The sequence below is a fragment of the Molossus molossus genome, unplaced genomic scaffold (assembly GCF_014108415.1).
Source record: "Molossus molossus isolate mMolMol1 unplaced genomic scaffold, mMolMol1.p scaffold_m16_p_20, whole genome shotgun sequence".
Classification (NCBI taxonomy): domain Eukaryota; kingdom Metazoa; phylum Chordata; class Mammalia; order Chiroptera; family Molossidae; genus Molossus; species Molossus molossus.
In genome coordinates this window covers 15,529,821-15,555,840 of record NW_023425356.1, presented here as the reverse complement: position 1 = coordinate 15,555,840, position 26,020 = coordinate 15,529,821, and the positions used below count along the sequence as shown (strand labels likewise).

General features: G+C 42.8%; 1 protein-coding gene across 3 annotated transcripts in view; it reads left to right on the top strand.

Annotated features, from left to right (window-relative positions):
- The window catches only part of CD58 (CD58 molecule), a 52,316-nt gene extending 26,735 nt beyond the window's left edge, over positions 1-25,581 (top strand). The window contains exons 2-7 of one of the 3 annotated variants that reach the window (XR_004960987.1): positions 4,595-4,891; positions 12,021-12,305; positions 19,082-19,147; positions 20,894-20,930; positions 25,107-25,227; positions 25,468-25,581. Coding sequence is in view for 1 of the 3 variants with exons in the window: in XM_036273691.1 (XP_036129584.1) it covers positions 4,595-4,891; positions 12,021-12,305; positions 19,082-19,147; positions 20,894-20,930; positions 25,107-25,116 (695 nt within the window). In the remaining 2 variants the exon portion in view is untranslated. Of the gene's footprint in view, positions 1-4,594; positions 4,892-12,020; positions 12,306-19,081; positions 19,148-20,893; positions 20,931-25,106; positions 25,348-25,467 lie in introns of those variants that run through there. The other 2 variants (XR_004960988.1, XM_036273691.1) reach the window with 2 other exon arrangements.
- The last annotated feature ends 439 nt before the right edge of the window (positions 25,582-26,020 follow it).

Genomic DNA, 26,020 nt, shown 5'->3' with positions numbered 1-26,020 from the left:
ATGTTTCCAGTTGTCCCACAGTTCTCTTAAGCTGTCTTCCAGTTTTTTAATTGTTTTTTCTTTTTGGCTTTCTGATTGGTTGATTTTTATTTTACCCTGTCTTCTAATTTACTGATCCGGTCCTCAGCTTCCTCTACTCTGCTCTTTAGACCTTCCAATGTGGTCTTTATTTCTGATATGTCATGATTTCTTCTTGGTGGTTTTTAATTTCCATTTGGTTGATTTTCAACATTTCTATGTTCTTATTCATGTTGTTGAGATTCCTCAAGATCATGCCTCTGAATTCTAGCTCTGTTAACTTGCTTAATTGCTCCACATTTATCTCATCTTCGGTAGAGATCTTGTTCTTTCATTTGGCTTTTGTTTCTTTGTTTCACCATTTTGGCTATCACAGTAGGCTTTGGAGCCTGCCAAATTTTTCCCATGGGTGTTGGTTTACTGCTATTTGTGGCTCCCTCTCCTGGGTTTGGATGAGCGAGGGAGGACCCACATTAAACACCGCCATGAAGTCTTACTTTCCTGGTTAGAGTTCCTAGCCCAGGAATGGTACAGTTATCCTCTAGCTTTTTTCCTGGAGGCTATCAGTAGTGGTTACTTGAAGAGCCTTGGCTTCTCAGTTGAATGAAAAACTCCCTCAGGTGCTTAGCCTAAGGGGATTTCCTCAAGGTGGGGCAGATGCTGGTTGTTACTGAGCCTCAATTTGCATTTAAAAGGCCCACCTGGATGGGGTTGAGTCTCCGAGGGAGGGGCCTCCACCTCTCCCCAGAACCCTGGGAAGGAGTAAGTTGGCCACGGTTTTGCGTGGCTGCAACTCAGCAAAAGCTCTGAGGCCCCTCCAAATCCTGAGTGTCTCCACACAGTTCCAGTCCAGTCTGCCCTTCCTCTGCCAGAGCCCAAGGTGAGTGGCTGTGGCTATTTTAGCGTCTGTCCCAGCTCTGTGCTGTGGAGGCTCTTGGGAATTTAACCCAAGGGCACTGCTCACAGCTAAGGCCGCTGCTGTCTGTGGGCTCCCAGCCTCCCTCTCGAGCCTTGCAATCCTACCAGGATTGAGTCAGTGTCCCTGGTTATATGATCCTTGCAAGCTGCTTTTCTGTTCCTTTTTCCTGTCGATTTGTCTTTATTTTAGTTGTAATTTCAGTTTGGTCCTAGGAGACGATCTGTGTTGCTTCCATTCACTCCACCGCCATTTTGGAATCCCCCTTTGTTGGTTTTTGCTGACAGTACTCCCACCGGTATGATCTGACTGGAGTCGATCAGAGATGTTAACCATTCGCTTGTGACTGAGGGTTTGAATCAGTTCCAGCACACCACTGCACATAGTCCTAGAGTTGTTAATCTTTGTCATACCCCTGACTTGCTTCCTGTCATTGTTTTAGATTTCAGTAGCTTCCGTCAGCCAAAAAAGAAGGCTCACAGACAGCCACCATTAACTCCTCCCTCTCCCTGGTCCCCCACATCCAGTCACTAACCCCTGAGATTTCTCTTTCAGACAGGTCTTAAATTTGTCCACTTGCACATTCCTGGTCTGATCTGCCACCTTCTGCCACCCTCTCCTTGCTACTGCACTGCCTCTGTTCTATATTTTCTGCCTCCATGCTTGTACCTGTCAGCCACTGTCCAGTTTGCAGATGGACAAACTGTGGAAACTTAAATTATGTCAATTCATCTTTTGTTTAAAACTTTTCTGTGATATAAAAATATAGATTGGAAGAATTAACATCATTAAAATGTCAATACTACCCAAAGCAATTTATAGATTCAATGCAATCCCCATCAAAATACCAACGACATATTTCACGGAACTAAAACACATACTTCAGAAGTTCATATGGAACCAAAAAAGACCCGGAATAGCCACACCAATCTTAAACCAGAAGGACAAAATAGTTAGGATCACAATACCGGATATCAGATTAGACTATAAACTACTGTAATCAAAACAGCCTGGTACTGGCATAAGAACAGGCATACAGATCAGTGGAACAGAACAGGGAACCCAGAAACGGACCCAAGACATTATGCTCAATTAATATTTGACAAAGGTGGCAAGAGCATTCAATGGAGTAAAGACAGCCTCTTTAATAAATGGTGTTGGGAAAATTGGACAGCTACCTGCAAAAAAATGAAAGTAGACCACCAACTTACACCATACACAAAAATAAACTCAAAATGGATAAAAGACTTAAATGTGACCCGTGAATTCATAAAAATTCTAGAAGAAATTGTAGGCAACAAAATTTCAGACATCATACACAGCAGAATTTTCACTGATACATCACCTAAGGCAACAGAAACAAAGGGAAAACTGAACACATGGAACTACATCAAACTAAAAGGCTTCTGCACAGCAAAAGAAACAACCATCAAAATGGAAAGGCAACCCAGTGTATGGGAGAACATCATTGCCAATGAATAAGGGGTTAATTTCCAAAATATATAAAGTGCTCATACAACTCAAGAAAAGGAAGACAAAGAACCCAATTAAATAATGGGCAGAGGAGCTGAATAGACACCTCTCCAAACAGGACATACAAATGGCCAAGAGACATACGAAGAAATGCTCAACATCACTAATCATCAGAGAGATGCAAATTAAAACAACAATGAGGTATCCCTCACACCTGTCAGAATGGCCGCCATCAACAAATCATCAAACAGCAAGTGTTGGTGAGGATGTGGAGAAAAGGGGACTCTAGTACACTGCTGGTGGGAATGCAGACTGGTGCAGCCACTATGGAAAACAATATGGTGTTACCTCAAAAAATTAAAAATTGAACTGCCATTTGACCCAGTGATCCCACTTCTAGGAATATACCCTAAGAAGCCTGAAACACCAATCAGGAAGAATATATATACCCCCATGTTTGTAGCAGCACTGTTTACAATAGCTAAGATCTGGAAACAGCCCAAGTGTCCATCAGTAGATGAAAGAATATAAAAAATCTGTGGTACATATACACAATGGAGTACTATGCAGCTGTAAGAAAGAAATATCTCTTATCCTTTGAGACGACATGGAGGGACCTGGAAAGTATTATCCTAAGTGAATCAAGCCAAGTAGAAAAAGAAAAATACCACATGATCTCACTTATTTGTGGAATATAATGAACATAACAGTCTGAGGAATAGGGTAGACCCAGAGATATGGAAGTAGGGTACAGACTGAGAACCCTCAGAAGAGGAGGTTGTGGGGGGAGGGAAGAGATAAACCATAGAACTTACATGCATGTACGCATAACCGATGGACACGAACATCAAAGCTGGGGATGGAGTGGGGGGGATGGGGAGGAGGGTGTCAATGGGGAAAAAAGGAGAAATATCTGTAACAAAAATAATTTAAAAATTTAAGAAAAAGAAAAATATAGAGAGAGTATTCTTATGCTCTTATAGACCTGCCTCCCTGAAAGTGTACAAGCTTCAGGTGCTGCCAATCCTAGCTTCCCCTTTGATAATGACTTTCACAGCTGTGTGGACCCAGTGAGCCATCTAGTAGAGTCCCCTGCACTTTCTCACTTGATTCCCACAGATACCAAGGATCTTAAACATGGAAAATCTGAAGCTTTTCAAGGTTAGATGCCTTGCCTAAGAACACCATAGCAGGCAAATCATTTCACTAGAAACAAAATAAATATATAAAATAAAAATAAATCCTCTCTGTGGCCTGGCCAGTGTGTCTCAGTGGTTGAGCATCAACCCATACACCAAGAGGTTTCCGGTTCAATTCCCGGTCAGGGGATATGCCCAGGTTGTGGGTCCGATCCCCAGTGAGGGCATGCAGGAGGTGGCCAATCAATGTTCTCTCTCATTGATGTTTCTCTCTCTCTCTCTCTCTCTCTCTCTCTTCCTTCCTCTCTCTTTCTGTAAAAAATCAATAAAGAAAAAAAACCTTTCTGTAGCTGCCCTATGCCATCAGGGTAAGTTCCAGACCCTTAGCATCTTTCCTGACACCCTCTGAACCCTGCTCACGTACTGGAGCGACCCCCACCCCCCCTGCCTGTAGCCTCCTTTCTGCTCGTCACCGCTTGCTTTCTCTGTTTCAGACATTGGAACTGCTTTTGTTTCCTCAGACAGAACAAACTCCTTGATTTAGGACCTGCCTTTGGAGCACTGCTTCCTCTGTATATGCCCACTCTCCTCTCTTCCAGCTCTCAGCTGGCCGGCTGCCCTCATCCTTCAGTGGTTTGTCGTCCTGTGTCACTTTTAGCATGACTTCCTGGGGGAAGCCCTGCCTGGGCGGCTGTCCTTGTCTTCTGTGTCTCCTCCACGAAGTGAAACTCCTTCAATGCCTGGAGCAGTACCCGTTTTGTTTGCTGTTTGCTGCCATATTCCTTGCATTGCCGGTAGTTCCTGGCATGTAGTTGGTGCTCCATAAATGTGGACTCCACTTCTTACGTTTATGTGGGCCCCCATTAAAGAGTGCATTCCACATGGTCAAGCATGTAATTCCTGTCAGGAGTTTATCAGCTTGGCACACAAAAGCTGATGAATAGTTTCTAACACTCAGTTTAACTCCTTTCCCCACAGAACATTTTGGAAGATGGTTTTCTATTTTTTACAAAGTCATGTTATTTTTCCTAATTTTTTTCTCTCCCAGATTTTATCAGCTGTGGGAACCTATCGTATTTTGGAACTGTGAATGGGAACGTCACTCTGGCTCCATCATTAACTGTAGATTTTAAAGAGATAATATGGAAAAAAGGAAAGAATAAAGTCGTGGAATGGGGATCAGACTATGAGGTCAAATCTTACCCACCTTTTAGAGGTAGGGTTGATTTAGACACTAAGTTGGGTAACCTCATCATCGTCAATTTAACATCATCGGATGAAGGTGAATATGAGATTGAATCCCCGAGCCTTACAGATGACAAGAAATTTTTTCTTACAATTCTTGGTGAGTATTTCATAACTTGGTTTGTTTAAAATGTCAAATTTCCAGCTTTTTGAAAGAGACTCATACAAATTAATGGCTTATGAGAAATAATGCCATTCATTATCGCATTTTGTCAGGGTTTTCCTCTTTTCCCTGTGCACAGAGCCACTTCCAATTCTGTCATTCTCTAGGTGAGCAGAGGATGTGACTGAGGCTGGAGAACAGCACCAGTTGGGCATAGACACCTCACTTGTCTGCTAGAACATTCTGGAAAAGGATGTCGTGACAGCAGTGAACTCAGAACTTTCTGAACTTTACTGATAGGTGATGGTGTTTTATCAATGAGGGCGTCTGTTTCCTTCTGCAGCCCACCTAGCAGTGTTGTTGTTTTTTTTTTCCTATGTCACTTTAAACTGGAACTGGAGATACAGTACAGATTCCTCCATGCTCCTCATTGACACTTCCAGATTACTCACCCTTCCTTGTTGCAGCCATCTATAGGTACATGGTACACCCTGATGTTTGTTTGTTTGCTTCCATTTTATTGAGAAGTAATTGACATACATCACTATATAAGTTTCAGGTATACAGCGTGATGGTTTATTGTACACACATTGTGGATTACCACATTAGGTTCAGCTAACACCTAACTTCTCATATAGAGACAATAAGGAGAAAAGAGAGGAGAAGAAAAAAGGATTAAAATTTTTATTCTTGAGTTGAGAACTTATTTTTTTTAAATCCTCACCCAAGGATATTTTTCCATTTATCTTTAGATAGAGCGGGAGGGGAGGAGGGCTGGGGAAGAGAGAGAAGAGTTTGGGGAGAGAGACAAAGAGAAACATCGATGTGAGGGACACATCAATTGATTGCCTCCCTCACGACCCCTACCAGGGCTGGGGACTAAACTGCAACTGAGGTATGTGCCCTCAACCAGAATTGAACCTGCGATTCTTTGGTCTGTAGGCCAACGCTCTAACCATTAAGCCAAACGAGCCAGTCTGTACCATAGCTTTTTTTTTTTTAATCCTCACCTGAGGACATTTTCCCATCTTTTTGTTCAGGTAGAGTGGGAGGGAGAGAGGGAACAGAGAGAGAGAGAGAAACATCGATGTGAAAGGGACACATCGAGTGGCTGCCACCCGCACGACCGACCAGGGCCGGGGACAAACTGCAACCGAGGTACATGCCCTTAGCGGGAACCGAACCCAGGTCTCTCAGGACCGTAGGCCGACGCTCTAACCGCTGAGCCAAACCGGCCAGGGCTGTACCATAGCTTTTTTATACATTCATCCTTTGATGGACAGTTAGGTTGTTTCCATGTCTTGGCTATTGTACATCATGCTACAATGAACATCACCCCAATTTTTCTTGATCATTTTAGTGCCTGATTCATTTGTTCTATTTCTTTTTTTTTTAATCCTCACCCGAGGACATCCTTCCATTTTTTGTTCAGGTAGAGTGGGAGGGAGAGAGAGGAACAGAGAGAGAGAGAGAAACATCGATGCGAAAGGAACACATCGAGTGGCTGCCACCCGCACAACCGACCAGGGCCGGGGACAAACTGCAACCAAGGTACACGCCCTTAGCGGGAACCGAACTGGGTCTCTCAGGACCGCAGGCCGATGCTCTAACCGCTGAGCCAAACCGGCCAGGGCTCATTTGTACTATTTCTGATGTTCCTGCTGTCATAATTCTTGGTGATTGTAATATTTAAATAAAAGTTCTTTTTAATGTCTCAATTTCTCAGACCTTGCTGTCCTCTCCTGTAATGATCTTGTCCTCCTCTCCTTATGGCTCCCCATGGATATAACCTAGAATTTGTCATTACCAGTAATTCTGATCCCTCCATCCCTTCTATTTGAAGTGCATTTCCTGGGCTGTGCTGACGCTGATAGCCCTTAGGAAGTTTAGTGAAAGCCTGCAGAGGAGGTGAGTTTCCATGAGGAGGCAGTTGATCTTCACAGTATTAAATGTGGGATTTCAAGTCCTGCTTTGGGAATCTGGATTTTAGCCTGTGGCAATGAGGAACCACTGTATCCAATACTGGAGCAGTGATGTGACTTGATGAAATATATTTTTGGAAGATTAATCAGATGGTAGGTATTTATAGTGTGTTAAGGAAAAGAGTCACAGGTTAGAAGCTATTGTGACCATTCAGGTAGAAAGAAGAGGGGTTGGTAGTAGATGTTTGAAAAAGAATGAATCAGAGGATGTATCAAGAAAGAGTTAACAATATTTAGATTTTGGTATAAATGATTCAAGGTTTCATATCTGAATGACAGAACGATTGGTCATACTTTTATTTTTTAGAAATGGGGAAGTCATACATTTTCGAGGGTGTGTTTAGTTACACTTAAGTGACTTGGTATTGTTCTTCCGGAGACACCAGACCTAACGGAAGATTTTCAGAAGGGGTATTCTAGTAGAGGGGATTTCCTGGCACCTCTTCCTTCTATGTATAAGTTGCTGTCTGCTTTCCGTTTCCTTCAAAGTCCCCTTAAAATTTTCACGAATATTGTTTATTAGTTCTTTTGAATCCCCTTACGACCTTTGTTGCGTTGGTAATGTTCATGTAAGCAGAATTAACTGTTCTATCTTTAGTTGGTCTTAACTGGTATATAACTTTTTATTAAAATTCTATATTTATATAAAAATATATAAATGCCCTCTGATATGTATAAGAAAATCTCATTTCTTACAGAGTGGTGGACTGGATTAACTAATTATAAAGTGACTAATTAAGTTATCTTAGGGGCCCAAGTGTCCATCAGTAGATGAATGGATAAAAAAGCTGTGGTACATATACACAATGGAGTACTATGCAGCTGTAAGAAAGAATGATTTCTTATCCTTTGAAATGACATGGAGGGACCTGGAGAGTGTTATCCTAAGCAAAACAAGCCAAGCAGAGAAAGACAAATATCACATGATCTCACTTATTTGTGGAATATAATGAACATAACAGTCTGAGGAATGGGGTAGGCCCAGAGACGTGGAAGTAGGATACAGACTGACAACCCTCAGAAGAAGGGGTGGGGTGGGGAGGAAGAGATAAACCACAGAACTTATATGCATGTACGCATAACCAATGGACACGGACAACAAAGCTGGGGATGGGGTGGGGGGTAGGGGAGGAGAGTGTCAATGGGGAAAAAAGGGAGAAACATTTGTAACAAAAATAAATTAATAAAAAAATTACAAAAAGAAATTTATCTTAAGGGATGGTGTAGGCACACTTCTGGTCAGTTTAATGCTGCTTAACGTATAGATGTAACTAATCTGTTAGGTATAATTACAAGTCCCCTGTCAATGAGAGAGTAGGGAAGGTTACAGACAGAAAGATTTAAGGTGCAGAAGGTCTGACCCAGAAGCTGCAGAAGGGTTTGCATACTTCTTGCGGTATAATGAGACCACCAGGAAGAGCTTCTGTAGAGCTAAGTGGGCTCTAACAACATAGGAGAGAATACTGGCACTTCCATGTGTCTCCCCTCACAGCATTTTCATATCCCACTTGCCCTTTACATTGACCTTATAAAGTATTCTATTCCCTTTTACAGATTAAAATGAGACAGACTTAGCAATGGGTTTCCCATTTGTACAGATCAGGAGCCTGGGCTGGATGATTTCTCTAAAGTCTTGCAGCCTCCTACAAGAGCTGTGGTTTAGCTCGGCTGCTTTGGCTCAGTGGTTGAGCATCAACCCATGTACCAGCAGGTTGCCAGTTCAGTTCCCGATCAGGGCACATGCCCAAGTTGTCGGCCAAATCCCCAGTGGGGGGCATGCAGGAGGCAGCCAATTGATGTTCTCTCTTCGATGTTTCTATCTCTCTCTCTCCCTCTCCCTTCCTTTCTCTCTAAAATCAATAAAGAAAAAAACTGTGGTCCAAGGTCACATAGCAAGCTGGGGCTAATGCTCACACCTCCCAGCTCCTGGTCAGTGACTCTTCTCATTGTATCACACACCCTCCTGGGGAGCTTCACCTTGCTAGCCTCGAGCTCCATGATAGCTAGCATTCATTAAGCACTTATACTGTGTCAGGCACTGTAATAATGATTACAGTGTGATGCATGTAAGAATTATTATCAACTCATTTCATCCTCATCACAGTCATGTAGGGTGGATAGTATTTGTTTTCTTTTCTTTTTTTTTTATCCTCACCCGAGGACATTTTTCCATTTTTTGTTCAGGTAGAGTGGGAGGGAGAGAGAGGAACAAAGAGAGAGAGAGAAACATCGATGTGAAAGGAACACATCAAGTGGCTGCCACCCGCACGACTGACCAGAGCCGGGGACAAACTGCAACTGAGGTACATGCCCTTAGCGGGAACCGAACCCGGGTCTCTCAGGACCGCAGGCCGACACTTTAACCGCTGAGCCAAACCGGCCAGGGCAGTATTTGTTTTCTTAATGTACAGGACAGAAAACATAGGCACAGGGGATTAAATAACTTGCCCAAGGTCAAGTGGTTCTTAGAATGGGATATGAACCAAGCCAGTGTATGCTCATAGCCACCATACCATTCCTTTGTGGAGGTGAGCTATTGAAGAATTGACATTGTACAGAGTGGAGAGAGTAATTTGAACACTGTCTCTCTGAATTTATCCATCTATCCATCTGTCCAACATCTGTCCTCCTTGAGCCAACTATGTGGCTTGTATTATGTCAAGTGCTGTGGTTAAGAGGTGAATATTTCCTAGTCTTTACCCTCCAAAGACTCATAGTCTGAGGGGCTCATGATGTACCTCTGTTCAGTTTAGAAAGTGACGAAAGACTAAATAATGGCCGAATTAGATCAATAAACCAGAATCTGTAACAATACATAGAGCACCCACATCAGAATCACCTGGAATGGTGGGGCCCAGGAATATGTATTTTTAACACACACCCCAGGTGATTCTTATGCCTAATAATATTTAAGAAATGCTTCTACAGAACATGTCTAAGGAAGTAGGAAGTTTGGCTTCCCGCCCCTGAGAAATGCCCAGCCTCGTTGCAGAGTCAGGCAAAGTACATGCAATCCCTAGAATGGTCGTCTCCATTTCTTAGCTGGAAGGGCCTTGGGAGCTGCTGTGGGGGTATGATGGCAGGGTGGACCTGAGGAGGCTAAGGGACAAGGGCTCTGGGCTTCCCACTTTTGAGTCAACTAGAGCAACTCCTTATCCTTTTGGAGAATAATAGTCTGTTGCTTAAGATTGAATTTGGAGAAAGGTTACCAGTGCTTAAAAAAGATTGAAGTTTTTTATTAAATAATTTTTTTTTCTGTATTGATTTTGGAGAGAGAGAAAGGGAAAGGGAGAGAGAGAGATAGAAACATCGATGAGAGAGGACATCGATTGGCCGCCACTGGGGATCAGGCTACAACCTGGGCATGTGCCCTGACTGGGAATTGAACCGGCGACCTCTTGGTGCATGGCTCGATGCTCAACCACTGAGCCACACTGGCTGGACTAAAATTTCTTTTAACTAAAGGAAAATTTTTATGGCAACATGTAACAAGTTATGTGAGCTAGATTAAACCTAAAAACTGAGGAGACCCTGCCCTGGCCGGTTTGGCTCAGCGGTTAGAGCGTCGGCCTGCGGTCCTGAGAGACCTGGGTTCGGTTCCCGCTAAGGGCGTGTACCTCGGTTGCAGTTTGTCCCCGGCCCTGGTTGGTTGTGCGGGTGGCGGCCGCTCGATGTGTTCCTTTCACATCGATGTTTCTCTCTCTCTCTGTTCCTCTCTCCCCCTCCCACTCTACCTGAACAAAAAATGGAAAAATGTCCTCGGGTGAGGATAAAAAAAACAACAAAAAAACTGAGGAGGCCCCAAGCAGAAAGTTGGTCGTAGGTCTCTAGTGAGGCAGGCTGGGTGTCTAGTGAGGCAGGCTGGGTGTCTGCGTGAGAAAGAGTTTTGGAGGAGATGAGGGGAAAGATGAGTTGAACACTTCCCTTTTTAGATTATTATTCGGAGTTTAAGTGTTTCTTTGTCTTAGAAAATATTAATTCAAATGACAGCATATTATTCCATCATCTTGATGAACTTTACTGAAATTTGCTTTTTTTGTTAATTCTCACCTGAAGACATTTTTCCATTGATTTTTTTTAGATAGAGTGGAAGGGAAAGAGAGAGAAATATTGATGTGAGAGAGACATATTGGTTGTTTGCCTCCCACACGACCCTGACCAGGGCTGAGGATCGAACCTGCAACTGAGGTATGTGCCCTTGACCAGAAATCAAACCCGCAACTCTTTGATACGTGGGCTGATGCTCTAACCGCTGGGCCAAACTTGTCAGGGCTGTAATTCGCTTTTTAGTAGATGTTTATAATGTATTGAAATTTTATTATCCAAATGACACCATGACTTTTTTTCTCTTTGTATATTCTATATATATATTTACATGTTTTCTCAAATCTCTTATGATTAGTTTTGGGGGGAAAGTAGAGATGCAAGAAGGCATATGAATGAAATACATGACAAGTGGGACAGACAAATCAGCATGAAGATTTTAGAGGGTAAGATGGTGCAGTGTGGCATGAGTGTCTTAGCCCGCGGTGTGCAGGGCCAGGCTGCCTTAGCCTGCAGGAGGCGCTTCCTAGAGGACATCTGGGAATGAGGCCTCTAGGCTGGCAGGTCTCTGACAGGTGCCACACCTTATTCTGCCTATCAGCAGGCCAGCCCACAGTACCTTTTGCAAAACCCTTTGAGTCAGATAGCGTTTGGAATGAAACATTTTTCAGATTTTGGAAGGGAAACAAACTATTTCCTCTGTATGTTAAGAAGCACCCGACTTAGTTATGGGGAGCACCCTATATTCAAGCACATGACTGTTTTTAGTAAAACGTGATAGTGAATGTTTGAAATTAGTGAGAACAATAAAAACTATAAATCCTCATGTCAATTCAGGTGAGAATTTGCAACAAAACGACTTTGCCACCATTTTGTCTAAGATCTGTGTTTTTCAGGATTGAGGATAAGGGATTTTGGGCCTGTGTGTGTTCTGAATATGAGGCAGGCAGATTAGACTTGAGGAAGAGAGACTTCTCTCCTGTTGGTGCCCAAGGAAGTGGTCTGCTCATCTCTTCAAACTCACAAGAAAATTGGGAGTTCTTTATAAATTACAGATGATGAGTCTAAATTTTACTTTTTATATTCCGTGTTTTTTCCAGACCCTCTTCCATCTCCGATACTACATTGTATATTGATTAATGAAAGCATTGAAATCCACTGTGAGATCCCTCAGAGTTACCATAGGCATCGACAGCAAATACAATACGAATGGCGTTGCCCTTTTCCACCATGTGGAAAAGGCTTTCTCGGAATTCCTTCTCCGCTCAAACTGGCCAAGTTATATCTTCAGGAGGGTGATCTCTCGCAGAAAGTAGAGTGTGTTATTGAGAATCAAGAATCCAATAGGACATCATCAATGGTTTTGTCAACCTGTGTCCCAAGTGGTGAGTAAATAGCTAAATGTTCTATTGCAGAGTTACTATATACCAATGGGGTTCACACATCAGTGGTGGTTTGTGGATTTCAAGCCGCAGGTATAGTGGCTGATATACATTTTACAAATTTGAAATGTAAAATGAGTTATAATTTTTGTAGACACCCCATTAGAGATATAAAGCTAATAATTTTAGTACTTTTTGTGTCAAACACCATTCTGATACATTTGTTAATTAATTCTCACACAACCCAATAAGTTGGATACTAGTAATTGTTTTTTTTTATGGGGAGAAGCCAAGACACAGGGAGTTTAAGTTGCCTGCTCAAAGTTAATATTAAGTAGAAGAGCCTGGATTTGAAATCAGGCCATCTGGCTCCAGAGCCCTTGCTCTTAATACTGCTTCATAATATTCTTTTTTTTTTTTTTATCCTCACCTGAGAACATTTTTTTTTTTTTGCATTTATCTTCAGATAGAGCAGGAGGGAGAGAGGGAGGAAGAGAGCGAGAGAAATATTGATATGAGAGAGACACATCGAGTGGTCGCCACCCCCACAACCCCAACCGGTCCAGGGACAAACTGCAACCGAGGTACATGCCCTTAGCGGCAACCGAACCCGGGTCTCTCTGGACTGCAGGCCGACGCTCTAACCACTGAGCAAAAATTGTCCAAAAAATGCTAGCAGCCAACACAATAGCTGTCTGGTGTGAATGAATAAAAATTATACTTTTTTTTTTTTTGGTCAGATTGACAAAAAATACAATATATTTTTTGGTGTGCCGCAGAATTTTAGTAATTGGTTTGTGTGTGCCATGAAATGCTAAAGGTTGAAAATTTCTGATCTAACACCCAGTTAAACTCATGACAAGCTATCTGGCCTATGGTCTTTTTATGTTATTTAAGTCTTAAGTACATTTGTAATTGGTTATTATCCTTTTTTTTTTGTTCCTCACCCGAGGATATTTTTCCAGTTATTATCAGATAGAATGGGAGGGAGGGAGAGAGAGAGAGAGACAGAGAGAAACATCAGTGTGATAGAGCCACATCAATTGGTTGCCTACCGCATGACCCGACCAGGGCCAGGGACGAAAACCACAACCGAGGTACATGACCTTGACTGGAATCGAACCCACGACTCATTGGTCCAAAGACCAGCGCTCTAACCACTGAGAAAAACCGGCCTGGACAATTATCTCTTTTTTACATTATATTTTCAGTTTACAAACAAAAGGATCAGTGTTTAGAAAGTGGTTCATTGCCCTGGCCGGTTTGGCTCAGTGGTTAGAGTGTTGACCTGCGGTCCTGAGAGACCGCTAAGGGCGCGTACCTCGGTTGCAGTTTGTCCTGGGCCCTGGTCGGTCATGCAGGTGGCAGCCACTCGATGTGTTCCTTTATCATCGATGTTTCTCTCTCTCTCTGTTTCTCTCTCTCTTCCTCTCTCTCCCTCCCACTCTACCTGAACAAAAAAATGAGAAAATGTCCTCGGGTGAGGATAAAAAAAAAAAGAAAGTGGTTCATTAAGACATAAAAGAAGAGTTGAATTATAGCATTGATTATAATTCAGAATAATATCATACTTATATATAGCAAACAGCATTTCCAGGGAAATGGAAAACGTGAGGTTTTTTTGGCTGGGATGGGGTGATTCTGTGGATGATTTTCTTTTCTGAACAAACAACTGAAACAGAAAAATACAATGAACATAAAAAACTTGAATTTTATTTGATGAGTGAGCCATTTCCCCTACATCTCCAGTATATCATACTTTTTGAAACTTCAAATAATGACATGAAGCCATTAAAGTTATGGTTTCATTTTTGGACAAAGCAGTGTGACTTCTCTGGTAAAACAGATATTTGCAGAAAACATATGATGAGTTCCAATTTGTAACCAAAAGATTTGATCCTTAAAGACAGAAAAGACCAGATCCACAGAGGTGTCACTCAAAGTGGCACCATTTGCACAAGTCACACAACTGACAAGAAGATTTAAGAACCAACTGGAAAGTTTATGACAGTTGTTATGCTTGGAGCAAACATTCCTTTATTAATTCCATCTGTTGTCTGTTGCATACTACCCAAGGCATGCTATGTGGAGATACAATTTAAGTGCTAGCAGATAGTTGCTTTCCAGTGGGAATGGCAGAAAACACCAGTGTGCTTTTGGCCTGTGTGTAGTGCACATAACCCACAAGGAGAAAGAGGCTGATTGTATACAGAATGAATAAGCAAGTGGAAATCTTGAAAAGCTTCCAGTGTTCCAGGAGGCCACACACTTGAAGGAAATAATTTCTGAATAAGATCCTCTATAGAATTATATGGAGTATTTTAAGAGATTTTCAAGAATCCTGTCCTTGCATGGTTTCCATTTAATATTTGCCATTAGAATAGAATGTTCACATGAAATGTTCTCTCCTGTAGATACCTTGAAGAAAAGATCATCACCATGACATCCCTCTCACTGATGTGAAATAAGAGTTATGAATTTGAAAACAAACCTTTTTTGTTATTAAATAATTGTGATTTATCTTTTAAAAAATTTCCTCCCCAAATGATTGTTCATATTACATTGTAGATTTTGAAAGTTTGAGAGATATTGCTAGATAGTTAGTTCTTAGGTCCTTAAATCCCAGACTAGTTTGACATGACACACACACACACACACACACACACACACACGTGTGTATGTGTGTGTGTGTGTGTGTGTGTGTATGTATATACTCCTGTTTTTGGTCTCCAGTCACCAGATATTTTCTTCAAATCTGGAACTGAACTTAATGCTCTAAGGGGTTCTTTTCAACAATAAAACTCATCCAGGGTCTCTTTTTTTCCCCTCATGCTGGTTTTGAATACTTTTCTGTGGAGCTGCATGCATCATAACAGATATAAATCCATAAAGTTGTAACATTTAAATACCAGATCTCACTTGTTCAAGTGTTAATTTTTTATGCAGGCTTTCTAATGCTTTATCAGCAAATCCTAGTAACTCACATCGACTAGCCTGCTGCTCTTTAGCAAACCCTTCCAAATACTGTTGCATTTGCTGCTCACCACCACCATTCTAGACTGGCTGGACAGGAGTTGTTATTTACTTTTTTAAGAGTGAGGAGACAGGTTCAACAGGTGGGGTGACTTCACCAAGGTAACTTAAGTAATGGAGATAGAATTTAAATGTAGTCGAATTCTGAAGATTTTCCCCATGACACCATCCTGAGTCTGTGTTTCAAAATAAATCAAATGAAGAAGAATTTGGGCTGATTTATAGGAATAGGCAAGTGAAAACCATACCACATTAAACAATAGTACAGATTGTGGGGAGTTCTGCAGGACCAGGGATCAGGTTTCTTCGATCAATAAATTATAAGGGGAGGAAAAGAGAGGTGATAGAGAAACTTAGAGATTTAAGACACATTTATTCATTGAAATGTATAGACCTTATCTGAGCTTAATTCAAACAGAAAAAAGTAGAAATTTAAATGCTGGCTGAATATTTGAGTATATTAACAATTAGTTTTTTTAGGTATAATAATAGCATGGTTTTGTTTTACAAATAATACCTATCTTTTAGAAATATAGACTGAAACAGTATTTATGGCTTAACAATTGTGTTATCTGGAGTCAATTAGACAAGGTTCCCATCTCTACTTGCTTCATAGCAAGTGGGAGGAGAGAAAAAGAGGGATAGTGCGCGTTCCCTTTAAAGGTCAACCCAGTATGGTATGCATTACTTCTGTTTACCCTTTCTTTTTCTTTTTCTTTTTTTAATCCTTACCCGAGGCCATTTTTCCATTTTTTGTTCAGATAGAGTGGGAGAGAGAGAAACATCGACGTGAAAGGGACACATCGAGTGGTTGCCACCCGCACGACCCAACCAGGGCCGGGGACAAACTGTAACCGAGGTACATGCCCTTAGTGGGAACTGAACTCGGGTCTCTCTGGACCGCAGGCTGACGCTCTAACCACTGAGCAAAACCAGCCTGGGCTGTACCCTTTGTTGACTACCCTGAGTTCATGGCCACACCTAGCTGAGGGAGTCTGGGAAATGTCATTATTAGCTGGCTGGCCATGTGCCCTTTTAAAATAGGAATTCTCTTGCTGAAGAAAAAGGAGAGATTGGGTGGTGGGTAAAAATAGATGCTTCTATCATAGCGTACTACCCAATGGATATAACTTGTACTATTTTAAAACATACACCAAATCAAAAGTTTTTAAAGAATGGTATAAATAATAAATATAAATAGAGGTTCTACATTTTTTTTAAAAATATGTTTTTATTGATTTTTTTTAGAGAGAGAGGAAGGGAGAGATAGAAATATCAATATGAGACAGATCTATTGGTCGCCTCCTGCACGCCTCCTACTGGGGATCGAGCCTACAAACTGGGCATGTGCCCTGCCTGGGAATTGAACTGGGACCTCTCAGTCCATGGGATGATGCTCAATCCACTGAGCCACACTGGCAGGGCTCAAGGTGAATTTTACCAAACATTCAAAGAAGAACTAACACCTATCCTCAAACTATTCCAAAAATTCAAGAGGAGGGAAGACTCCCAAGCTCATTTTATGGAGCCAACATTATCCTGGTTCCAAAATCAGGCAAAGACAGTACAAAGAAAGAAAATTATAGGCCAATATCCTTGATAAACATAGATGCAAAAATCCTCAACAAAATATTAGCAAACCAGATCCAGCAATACATGAAAAAGATCATACACTATGATCAAGTGGGATATGAGGTTGGTACAATATTCGCAAATCAGTTAATATGATACCACATAAACAAAAGGCATGATAAAAATCATATGATCATATCAATAGATACAGAAAAAGCATTTGATAAAATCCAGTGCCCATTTATGTTAAAAACTCAGCAAAATGGAAATAGAGGGAACATACCTCAACATAATAAAGGCCATATCTGACAAGTTCCACAGCCAACATCTACTCAACAGGGGAAAAGCTAAAAACATTTAAGATCAGGAACAAGATAGGGATGTCTAGCCCAGCCAGTGTGGCTCATTGGTTGAGCATCAACCCATGCACAAAGAGGTCGTTGGTTCGATTCCCAGTCAGAACACATGCCTGGGTTGTGGGCCTGATCCCCAGTGGGGGACATGTAGGAGGCAGCCATTCGATGTTTTCTCTCATTGATATTTCTATCTCTCTCTCTCCTTTCTCTCTCTAAAATCAATAAAGAAAAAAAAAAAGGGATGTTTGCTGCCATAACTCTTATTCAACATAGTACTTGAAGTCCCAGCCACAGCAGTCAGACAAGAAGAAGAAATAAAAGGCATCCAAATTGGAAGAAAGGAAGTAAAACTGTCATTATTTGCAGATGACATAATACTTTATGTGGAGAACCCTAAAGATTCCACCAAAAAGAAAGAAACTACTAGAACTGAAATCAATTCAGTCAAGTAGTAGAATACAAAACTACTATTCAGAAATTGGTTGCATTTTTATACATCAATAATGAACTATCAGAAAGAGAAACTAAGAAAACAATCCCATTTACAATTGCATCCAAAAAATGCCTAGGAATAAATTTAACCAAGGTGGTAAAAGACCTGTACTCACAAAATTATAAGATGTTGAAGAAAGAAACTGAAGGAGATACAAATAAATAGAAGCATACACAGTGTTCATGGGTAGAAAGAATATCATTAAAATGTCTATACTACCCAAGGCAGTATATAGATTTTTATTTTATTATTATTATTATTTTTTTTGTACAGACAGAGTGGGAGGGAGAGAGAGGCAGAGAGAGAGAAGGAAACATCGATGTGAAAGGGACACATCGAGTGGCTGCCACCCACACGACCAACCAGGGCCGGGGACAAACTGCAACCGAGGTACATGCCCTTAGCGGGAACCGAACCCAGGTCTCTCCGGACTGCAGGCGGACGCTCTAACCGCTGAGCCAAACTGGCCAGGGCAGTATATAGATTTTTAATTGGATTGTTTATTTTTTTATATTGAGTAATATGAGTTATTTATAAATTTTGGATTTTAACTCCTTATTGGATATATTATTGGCAAATATCTTTCCCTATTAGTTTTGTTGATAGTTTCCTTTGCTATGCAAAGGAAATACAGTCGATTTTTTGTATTTGTGGTAGTTATGTTCTATAAAGTCACTGTGAACACACAATTAGCTGATACTGAACCATTGCTCCCAGGAGAAATACAGGGCTAGGCTCCTGCCGGCATCTGGTCACAACATTTTTGGCAAAATATCAATACATAACCTTGTTTTATTTTAAAGACAACTTACTTAATACTTCTTGTTGATTCATTAACATTGAACTCACAGCCAGCTGTACTATAACTCATGCCTAAAATGAAGCTTATCCAACATACGTATTTTCTTTGTAAGGCACATCACAGCCTTTCTGTGCTTAGGGATACTAGACAACATTTCAGCACTGTGCTTGGTGGCCGTTTTAAACAGTGAAATTGCCAACAAAAAACCACATAAAATCATGTGAAAAACGTGGCACTAAAAAGACCATGAATAAAACACTTGCTTATAGTCTGAGAGCTGAAACAGGAAGGCAGAGTGTTGCCTCGCTCAGACTCCATGGGGACATGCGCATCAGGCAACTCAGACTGTCCCATGCTGCTGCACGCGTTCACGGATGACCGTGAAAGTGCCGCGAGCATTGATTTGGGAACACAAGTAAATTCCAGCAAAGAAGTAAATTGCAGATGTGGAAGCTGCAAAAAAGGGGGATCAACTGTATATGTTGATCATTTTAGCTAATTGTATTTTGTTTTCTTTTTACAGTTCAATTAAGGACGAGATATATATATAAAGTCTTATCATTGGTATTAGTAATATGCTTTGTAATAGGTATGTATACTTTTCTTTAAAAATATAAGCTTTCAAACTTGAATTGGTTTTTCAAAGGCAAGGAAATGAATTAGTTTGAAGATGAAAACAGTTTGATATTTTAGGCATTTCGAAAGAAACAGAAACTTTTGTTTAACTTGTCTGGTTTGCTGAGTGTGCCAGATTCCTCCAGAGATTCTGCATTAAATTTATTTTTATTTATGTATATATTTTTTAAAACTTCATCCAAGGATATTTTTCCATTGATTTTCAGATAGAGTGGGAGGAAGGGAGGGGAGAGAGACATTGATTGGTTGCCTCCTGCACAACCCTGAGATATGTGTCCTTGACTGGACTTGAACCCACAACTCTTTGGTCTGTGGGCTGAAGCTCTAACTGCTGAGCCAAACCAGCCAGGGCTCAAATGTTATTTTTTTTTAAGTTAATTTTAATTCCCAAATAGTGGTATTATAGTTAATTATCTCTTTAACAGATAGGTCCCTGGAAACCAAAATTATTTTCTGCTTGTTTTTATGGGTCTTTCACCAGAATACCTAAACCAAAGGAAGGTGCCACTGAGTTATCCCAACTCCATGACAATTGGTTGATTTACTAAAACAAAACAAAAAAGTCATTCAATGGAGCGGACATTACTCTAGTGGTCAGTACTGGTAGCACCATATAACCTGAAAAAAAAGTTGTTCTAAAAAAATAATGAGGCAAGCATCTCAACTATAAAGTCATTAATTGGGAAATGGTGAGGCCTTTGGCATGAGCTTTCGGAAAGGGAGAAAGTCGAATGTAAACAGCTCCAGTGCCGAGTTATAGTAGACAAACACCTTTGCACGCTCTGTCAAGCCTACGGGCTCGGCTGCTGGACCGGAAGTATGGCTTGAGGCTAAGGCTGGTGCTTTGTGGGAAGGAAACCTACCGTACATGTGTGGGAGTGTTACCTAGATGTCCAAGCCAGCACTGTCTGATACAGCAGCCAGCAGCCATGTGTGGCAGTCGAGCCCTTGGAATGTGGGAGTTCACGTTGAGATGTGCATAAGTATAAGGAACACACTAGATTCATAAGACTGTTTAAAAAGGGAATGTGAAATGTCTCATTAATAATGTTTACGTTGATTACATGTTGTAAAGAAAATATTTTTGTATTGGGCTAACAAAGAAAATATATTAGAAAAATTAATTTTAATGATTTCTTTTTACTCTGTAATGTGACTACTAAAATATTTTTTATTTTTTAGACAAAGAGGAAGGGAGAGAGACAGAAACATCGATGTGAGAGAGAAATATCGGTTGGCTGCCTCCTGCACACCCCCAACCGGGCATGTGCCCAGACTGGGAACTGAACTGGGACCTCTCAGTCCATGGGACGATGCTCAATCCACTGAACCACACTGGCCAGGCACATTTTTTGAATACATGTGTGGCTCACCTTGTATGAGTGGCAATGGGCAGCATTAGTCCAGACCATTCTGGTTTGTCTTCATCTTTAGCCTTGTGCCCAGGCTGCTATAGAAATAGCCATTTTGTCAACAATTTTTGTTTTCATGTTATCTGATGACTAATTTTTGAACAACTCTTTGGACCAACTCTGTAGCCAATTTCATTTAAGTAGTTAGGAGAGTGAGGAATACCAACTTGACAGGGCTCTGGTTTTGGAGTTTTCCAGATTCAGAGTTCTAACAGTCAGTTAGTAACTTCAGATTTCAGCTTCTATTTTCAGTTCTTTAATTGAGGTGAAAATTTATTTATTTGTAGGTTTTCTGAAATATGCCGGAAAAAGAGAAAGTACCAAGTAAGTACCCCGCACACTGTGAGTAAACACTGTATTGTGTATTAGACAGAACAACCTCAGTGTCAAATGCCTGTCACTTGGGGAGCCAGATTCTATGTATGTGCCGGAGCCTTGGACAGTAATCAGGAGTATCCGCAGATATACTAACCATGGTTCATTAAGCATCAACCATGTGCTAGGCACTGTGCTCACCACTATCCAAATCTTTTCTCATCAAACCCTCTCAACGAGCCTTGCACAGGATGTTCGTGCCACTTGCTGGAGACACTGACTGTGAGACTCAGAGGAGTCGGTCCCATTGCAGTAAGCTAGAGAGCCGAGATGCAAATCTAGGTCTTCAGACTCCAAGGCTGACATTGTTCACCAGCACAATGTCCCTCCTCCGCCCATCCCAGGGCTGCTGCACTGAGGAGTGGGTTCGCTTCAGGAGCCAGGGTCAGGGCTGGGCCTGGGTCATGAACAAAAGATAGGACACAGACATCATTAGCAGTGGCAGTGTCATTAGTAAATCGCCATAAAGAGGCTCCAGAAAGTCCCTCATGACAGATCCCACTGGGGTAGAAGGCAGGGTCCCGTGAGCTGGGCTTTGGGGGATGAAGGGAAGAGACAGGGCCCAGGGCCATAGAGGGCAGGATAGGAGGTGGCAAGTCATTCTTTTTGGGGCGGCAAATGCTAAGGGGCTACACGAAGATGGGACTGGACCGGCAGGTTGGGCCAGACCAAGACATTGAGAGTTGCCAAGAAGTTGGGTCTTTTCTTCAGGGGAACCGCTGAGGATTTTTGAGCAGAGCTTCACTTTAGGAAGATCACTCTGCTAGCAAAGGATAGAGGGAGCTAATAGACAGAGGGCTGGAGATGGGGACACTAGTGAGTTTGTAAATGGAATAATCCAGCCAAGCAGAGAGGACCTGAATTGGGGATCCATGGCGTGCATGGATATGGTGGGCTAGGTGTGCAAGGAAGTGTGGAGATCGTGTTAATAAAAGTTGGGCTGAGAGTACAGCTCTGGTACTCTGGTCCCTGGGTTTAAATGCTGGCTGTCTCTCTCTCAGGCCTGGGGCTTGTCACTTACACTCTGTGCCTCAGTTGTGTTCTGTGGAAAATGGGTATAACAGAGGTACAGAAATAATGACAGCATACCTAATGATAGCATAGAAATAACATGTAGAAACAAGTTAATGTAAACAAAATGCTTAGACTAGTGACTGGCTCATAATATTGTTCAATAAATGTTAGCTATTACAATTATTAGTATTCTTTAAGAAAGAAGCCAAAGCAACAGGAATTCTGACCCTGGGTGCACAGGAGATGGTGGCACTCCCAGGCAGAGCAGAGGAGTCAGACAGGGCTCTTCTCGGGGAGGAAAACGGTGACTCTGCTTCGACAGGTTGAGTTGGGGTGCAGGCACATTACTTGAGCGGTGATGTTTAGCACATAATTGGAGAAGAGGCTTTAGGAGCTCGGGCTGGAGTTGCAGATTGGTTAGCATCTTTATCGGGACTGTAACTGATGCCCTGAGCACCTGAGTACGTGAGTTCACCAGGGAAGATAAATTAGAGTTCCTGGAGTGGTGGGGAGCATTGCAGGAGGGCTAGGGGCACCCTGTTAGAGATCCTGGGTGAGGAGGCTGCAGAGAGGCAGAGGAGGAAGATGGGTGGTCAACACCTTTGACTTTGTTGAGTGAGTTGCTGATTTTCAAGAGAGCCTTTGTGTAGGTGGTTGGAGTGGGGATGAAGAAAGGCTTGCTGTGCAGCAGTGAGGGTCTGAGTGAGGTGGGACCAGTGGGTGGACTATGAGGTTTCCTTTCTCTCCAGCTGTGGGGTGGAACAGTGACCAAGGTACCCGGGAGGTCAGCTGTGGCAGAGGCTGGGGACAAGGATTCCAAGGGATAGCTCAGCTAGCCATGGGGCATGGGCTGGGTGGGGTAGTGAGGTTGTGAGGGGCTGATGGGCCAGGAGGCCATCTGGAGAGGGGCTGGAGAGGAGTCTCGCAACCACTGTGCACTGCGGTGAGGAGCAGGTGCTGACAGTGAGGTGGGGAGAGGTGGAGACGAAGGGGTTATGGCCAGAGGCAGGGCATTTCAGAGGAGGGCTGGGTGAGGGTGGGATCCAAGGTGTGCCTCTGCTGAGATCCAGGGGGCTGCAGCGGAAGCATGGCCATCATGAACAACGGAGTGAAGGTCATTCCAGGGCCACTGAGAAAAGTGATGGAGTATTCCAGAACTTACTCTGTCACCGGCTTCTTTCTTTATTCCACAAACATTTATGGAGATTACTCGATGGCAGACACTGTTAGCTGATGGCTTGTGGTCAGTGTACTCAAGAGGCTAGACATTGGTGGGATTCTGAGAAAGCACATTAGGGCTCCTACCCTCGAGGAGCTATGGTCACACCAGGGAGAACTTAGGCAAGAAGCACATGTAATGGGCTGGAATGCTGATTGGATGGTCAGGCTGGGCCACCAGCAAGGGGGGCGAAGGCGCCAGAGTGACCGTGAAGACTTTGAAGGGAGGACGTGTGAGCTAGATCTCCAAAGCTCCGCGGAGTGGAGAGCGGATTCCAGCTGGGGCAGCAGCAGAGAGAGGCACAGGCATGGCGGGAACGGAACTGGGCACTTGGTAAGGAGAACGGCCTGCTCAGCACCACGTGGAGAAGTGGCCGAGAGTCCATGTTTGGTATGAGGGGCACTAAGATGGACTGACACAGGCACACGGAGCCAGGAAAGCTTTGCATGGAAACACTGCTTTGGGGTTTTGAGTCCAGGGAGGTAAAACTGACATCTTAGGGTGACGTCCTGGGGAAAAACCTGGGTAGCTGGGGGCTGAGTGGGAGAGGGGCCTAACTCTCCTCGGTATAGTTTTGTTTACTATTCAGACTTTGCACTTGGTGTGTTTCCTACCTACTTGATACTACTTTCTAAATTTGAAGAGCCCACTGTGGCTTCATGGGGAGATCCTTAAGCCCAGTTATGAAAGAGTTATGTGTATGATGGAGGGATAGGAATTGGGGGAAGAGTTGGGGAGGGGACAAGTATAACCAGAAGCAAGTGAAAAACTGTGACATCTCCTTGAGGAGTGTCAGGAAGATCTCAACCCAATTAGAAATAGCTTAGTACAGCCAAGTAAATGTCAGGTATCTGAGGAAAAATGGACATGATAGTACGCATCTCACCCGGGTAGTTCAATTTAGGCAATTTCTAGGAGTGCTGGTGTTCTTCACTGATGGTAAATATCTGGAAAACATCACAAAATCAACAAAATTAAAAAGACAGCAAAATTCCCCATTTCTCTGGGAGGAGAGCTTTTCAGGGGGCAGCTCAGCCTGCAGGTGAGCTAGAGATGCCAGCCCGATTCTTTGGGCGGATGAAACACGCTGTGTGTGTGTGGGGGGGGGGGGGCACAGAGCCCATCAAGGTCTGCTCAGGAGCAGTCCCGTGCTGGCCAGATTTCGTTTGAGAAGGGCTTCTTATTTTATCCCTCAAAAATGCACAGCACCCAGTTTCCTGCCCGCGAGGTGCTGATAGGGAAAGCTCCAGTTTACTTTCCGCAGCAGCAGTTTTTTGTGATGGCTGGTTATGGAGTGTGGCTATTTTGGGAACTCTGGTCTGATCTGATCCCATCTGATCTGGTCTGGTCTATGGAAATCCAGCCCGTGGAGGAGACAAAAAAGCAAAGAACTGAACCCTGTCTGAATGGGCTTTTTCAGACAAGGTGGCAGCTCTGTGTTGTAGCTGACTTCCTCTGAGATAACAGGAGCATTGTGTCATCACTGCGGAGGTGACCGAGAGAAGTTGAGGTGGTAAGAAAATCAGGGCCAGGAGAGTCATGAGGCAAAGAAGGAAATAAGTGTTGCAAGGAGTGACAGATTACACATGGGTCTTGGCGTCTCAGCTCTGTTAGTTGGAGATTTCAGTTACACTCCAGGACTGAGTCGGATCGAGGAGACGGGATTGTTGATTAGCGCTGCGCACTGAAGGTAGCACTTCTGGTGGGACTCAGCTACCTGTGGCCTCAAGACCAGTCTCCGTCCATCTCTGCTCCCTAGTGCCCTTGCTGTTGATGGATTTATTACCAAAGGGCAACTCACATTGAAATAGGAGGGTAGTTATGACTCTTGGTCTGCAAAACAGATTGACTGCATTTTACCAGTTACTTATATGATACATTTTTTCTTACAGCCCGACGTGATGAAATCAGATCCATAGTCACTAACTTAAAATAAAAAAGTCATTGGATTTACCATTCCAGTGTTACATCACCTTCGAGAAAACTACAACACCTGAAGTGGCTCATCAGAAGGTGTTCCAAATAAGCATTACTTTTTACTCTATCCTTAATGCTGTATGACTACCTAGTCATCTTGTTGTCCTTCATACAGTATACACTAGAAAACAGGCTTTTGTAAATAAATTTAAATATGTACATAAACAACTAGGTGGTTTGGCTCTCTTTTTTTTTTGTTAAGTTAAAAAAATAAAGTGGTCATACCTCAGGAGGTTAAGGCTTCTTACTGAAATCTGCACTTCTTTTTTGTTTTAGAACAGAAACAGTCTATTGCAGGATCAGCAGTGGAGCAAAGGAGGGGATGGGCAAAGCCTTTTCGCTCGTGGGCTCCGTGGCTGTCGGCAGGAGGCAAGGTCACAGGGGTCATCTGTTTCTCTTACAAAGACCACATCCCACCATCCAAATGCAGGTATAGGACCCAGGTGGACCATGATCTCTTACCCACTTGTGTTGTGCTAGTTGTCACAGTGACAGGCAAACAGCAGAGAACTCTTTTAAAAACCATATGTCCTAGGCAAATGCAGAAGAAGGAAGTGGATAGACCTGCTGTCACCCCAGGCAGCCATCATCACCAAGGCCCCAGAGCCCGCAGGCGGAGGACTTGTGAGCTCCTGAGCCCACACTCCCTCTGAAATTCTTGTCACCTGAGGGTGTTCAGCCTGAAAGAGGAAATGATGTTTTTCCATTTCAAGGCAGGTGTGTAGAAAGGGGCCCTGTGATGCCCTGGCTGGTTTTGCTCAGTGGTTAGAGCGTCTGCCTGCAGTCCAGAGAGACCCGGGTTCAGTTCCCGCTAAGGGCATGTACCTCG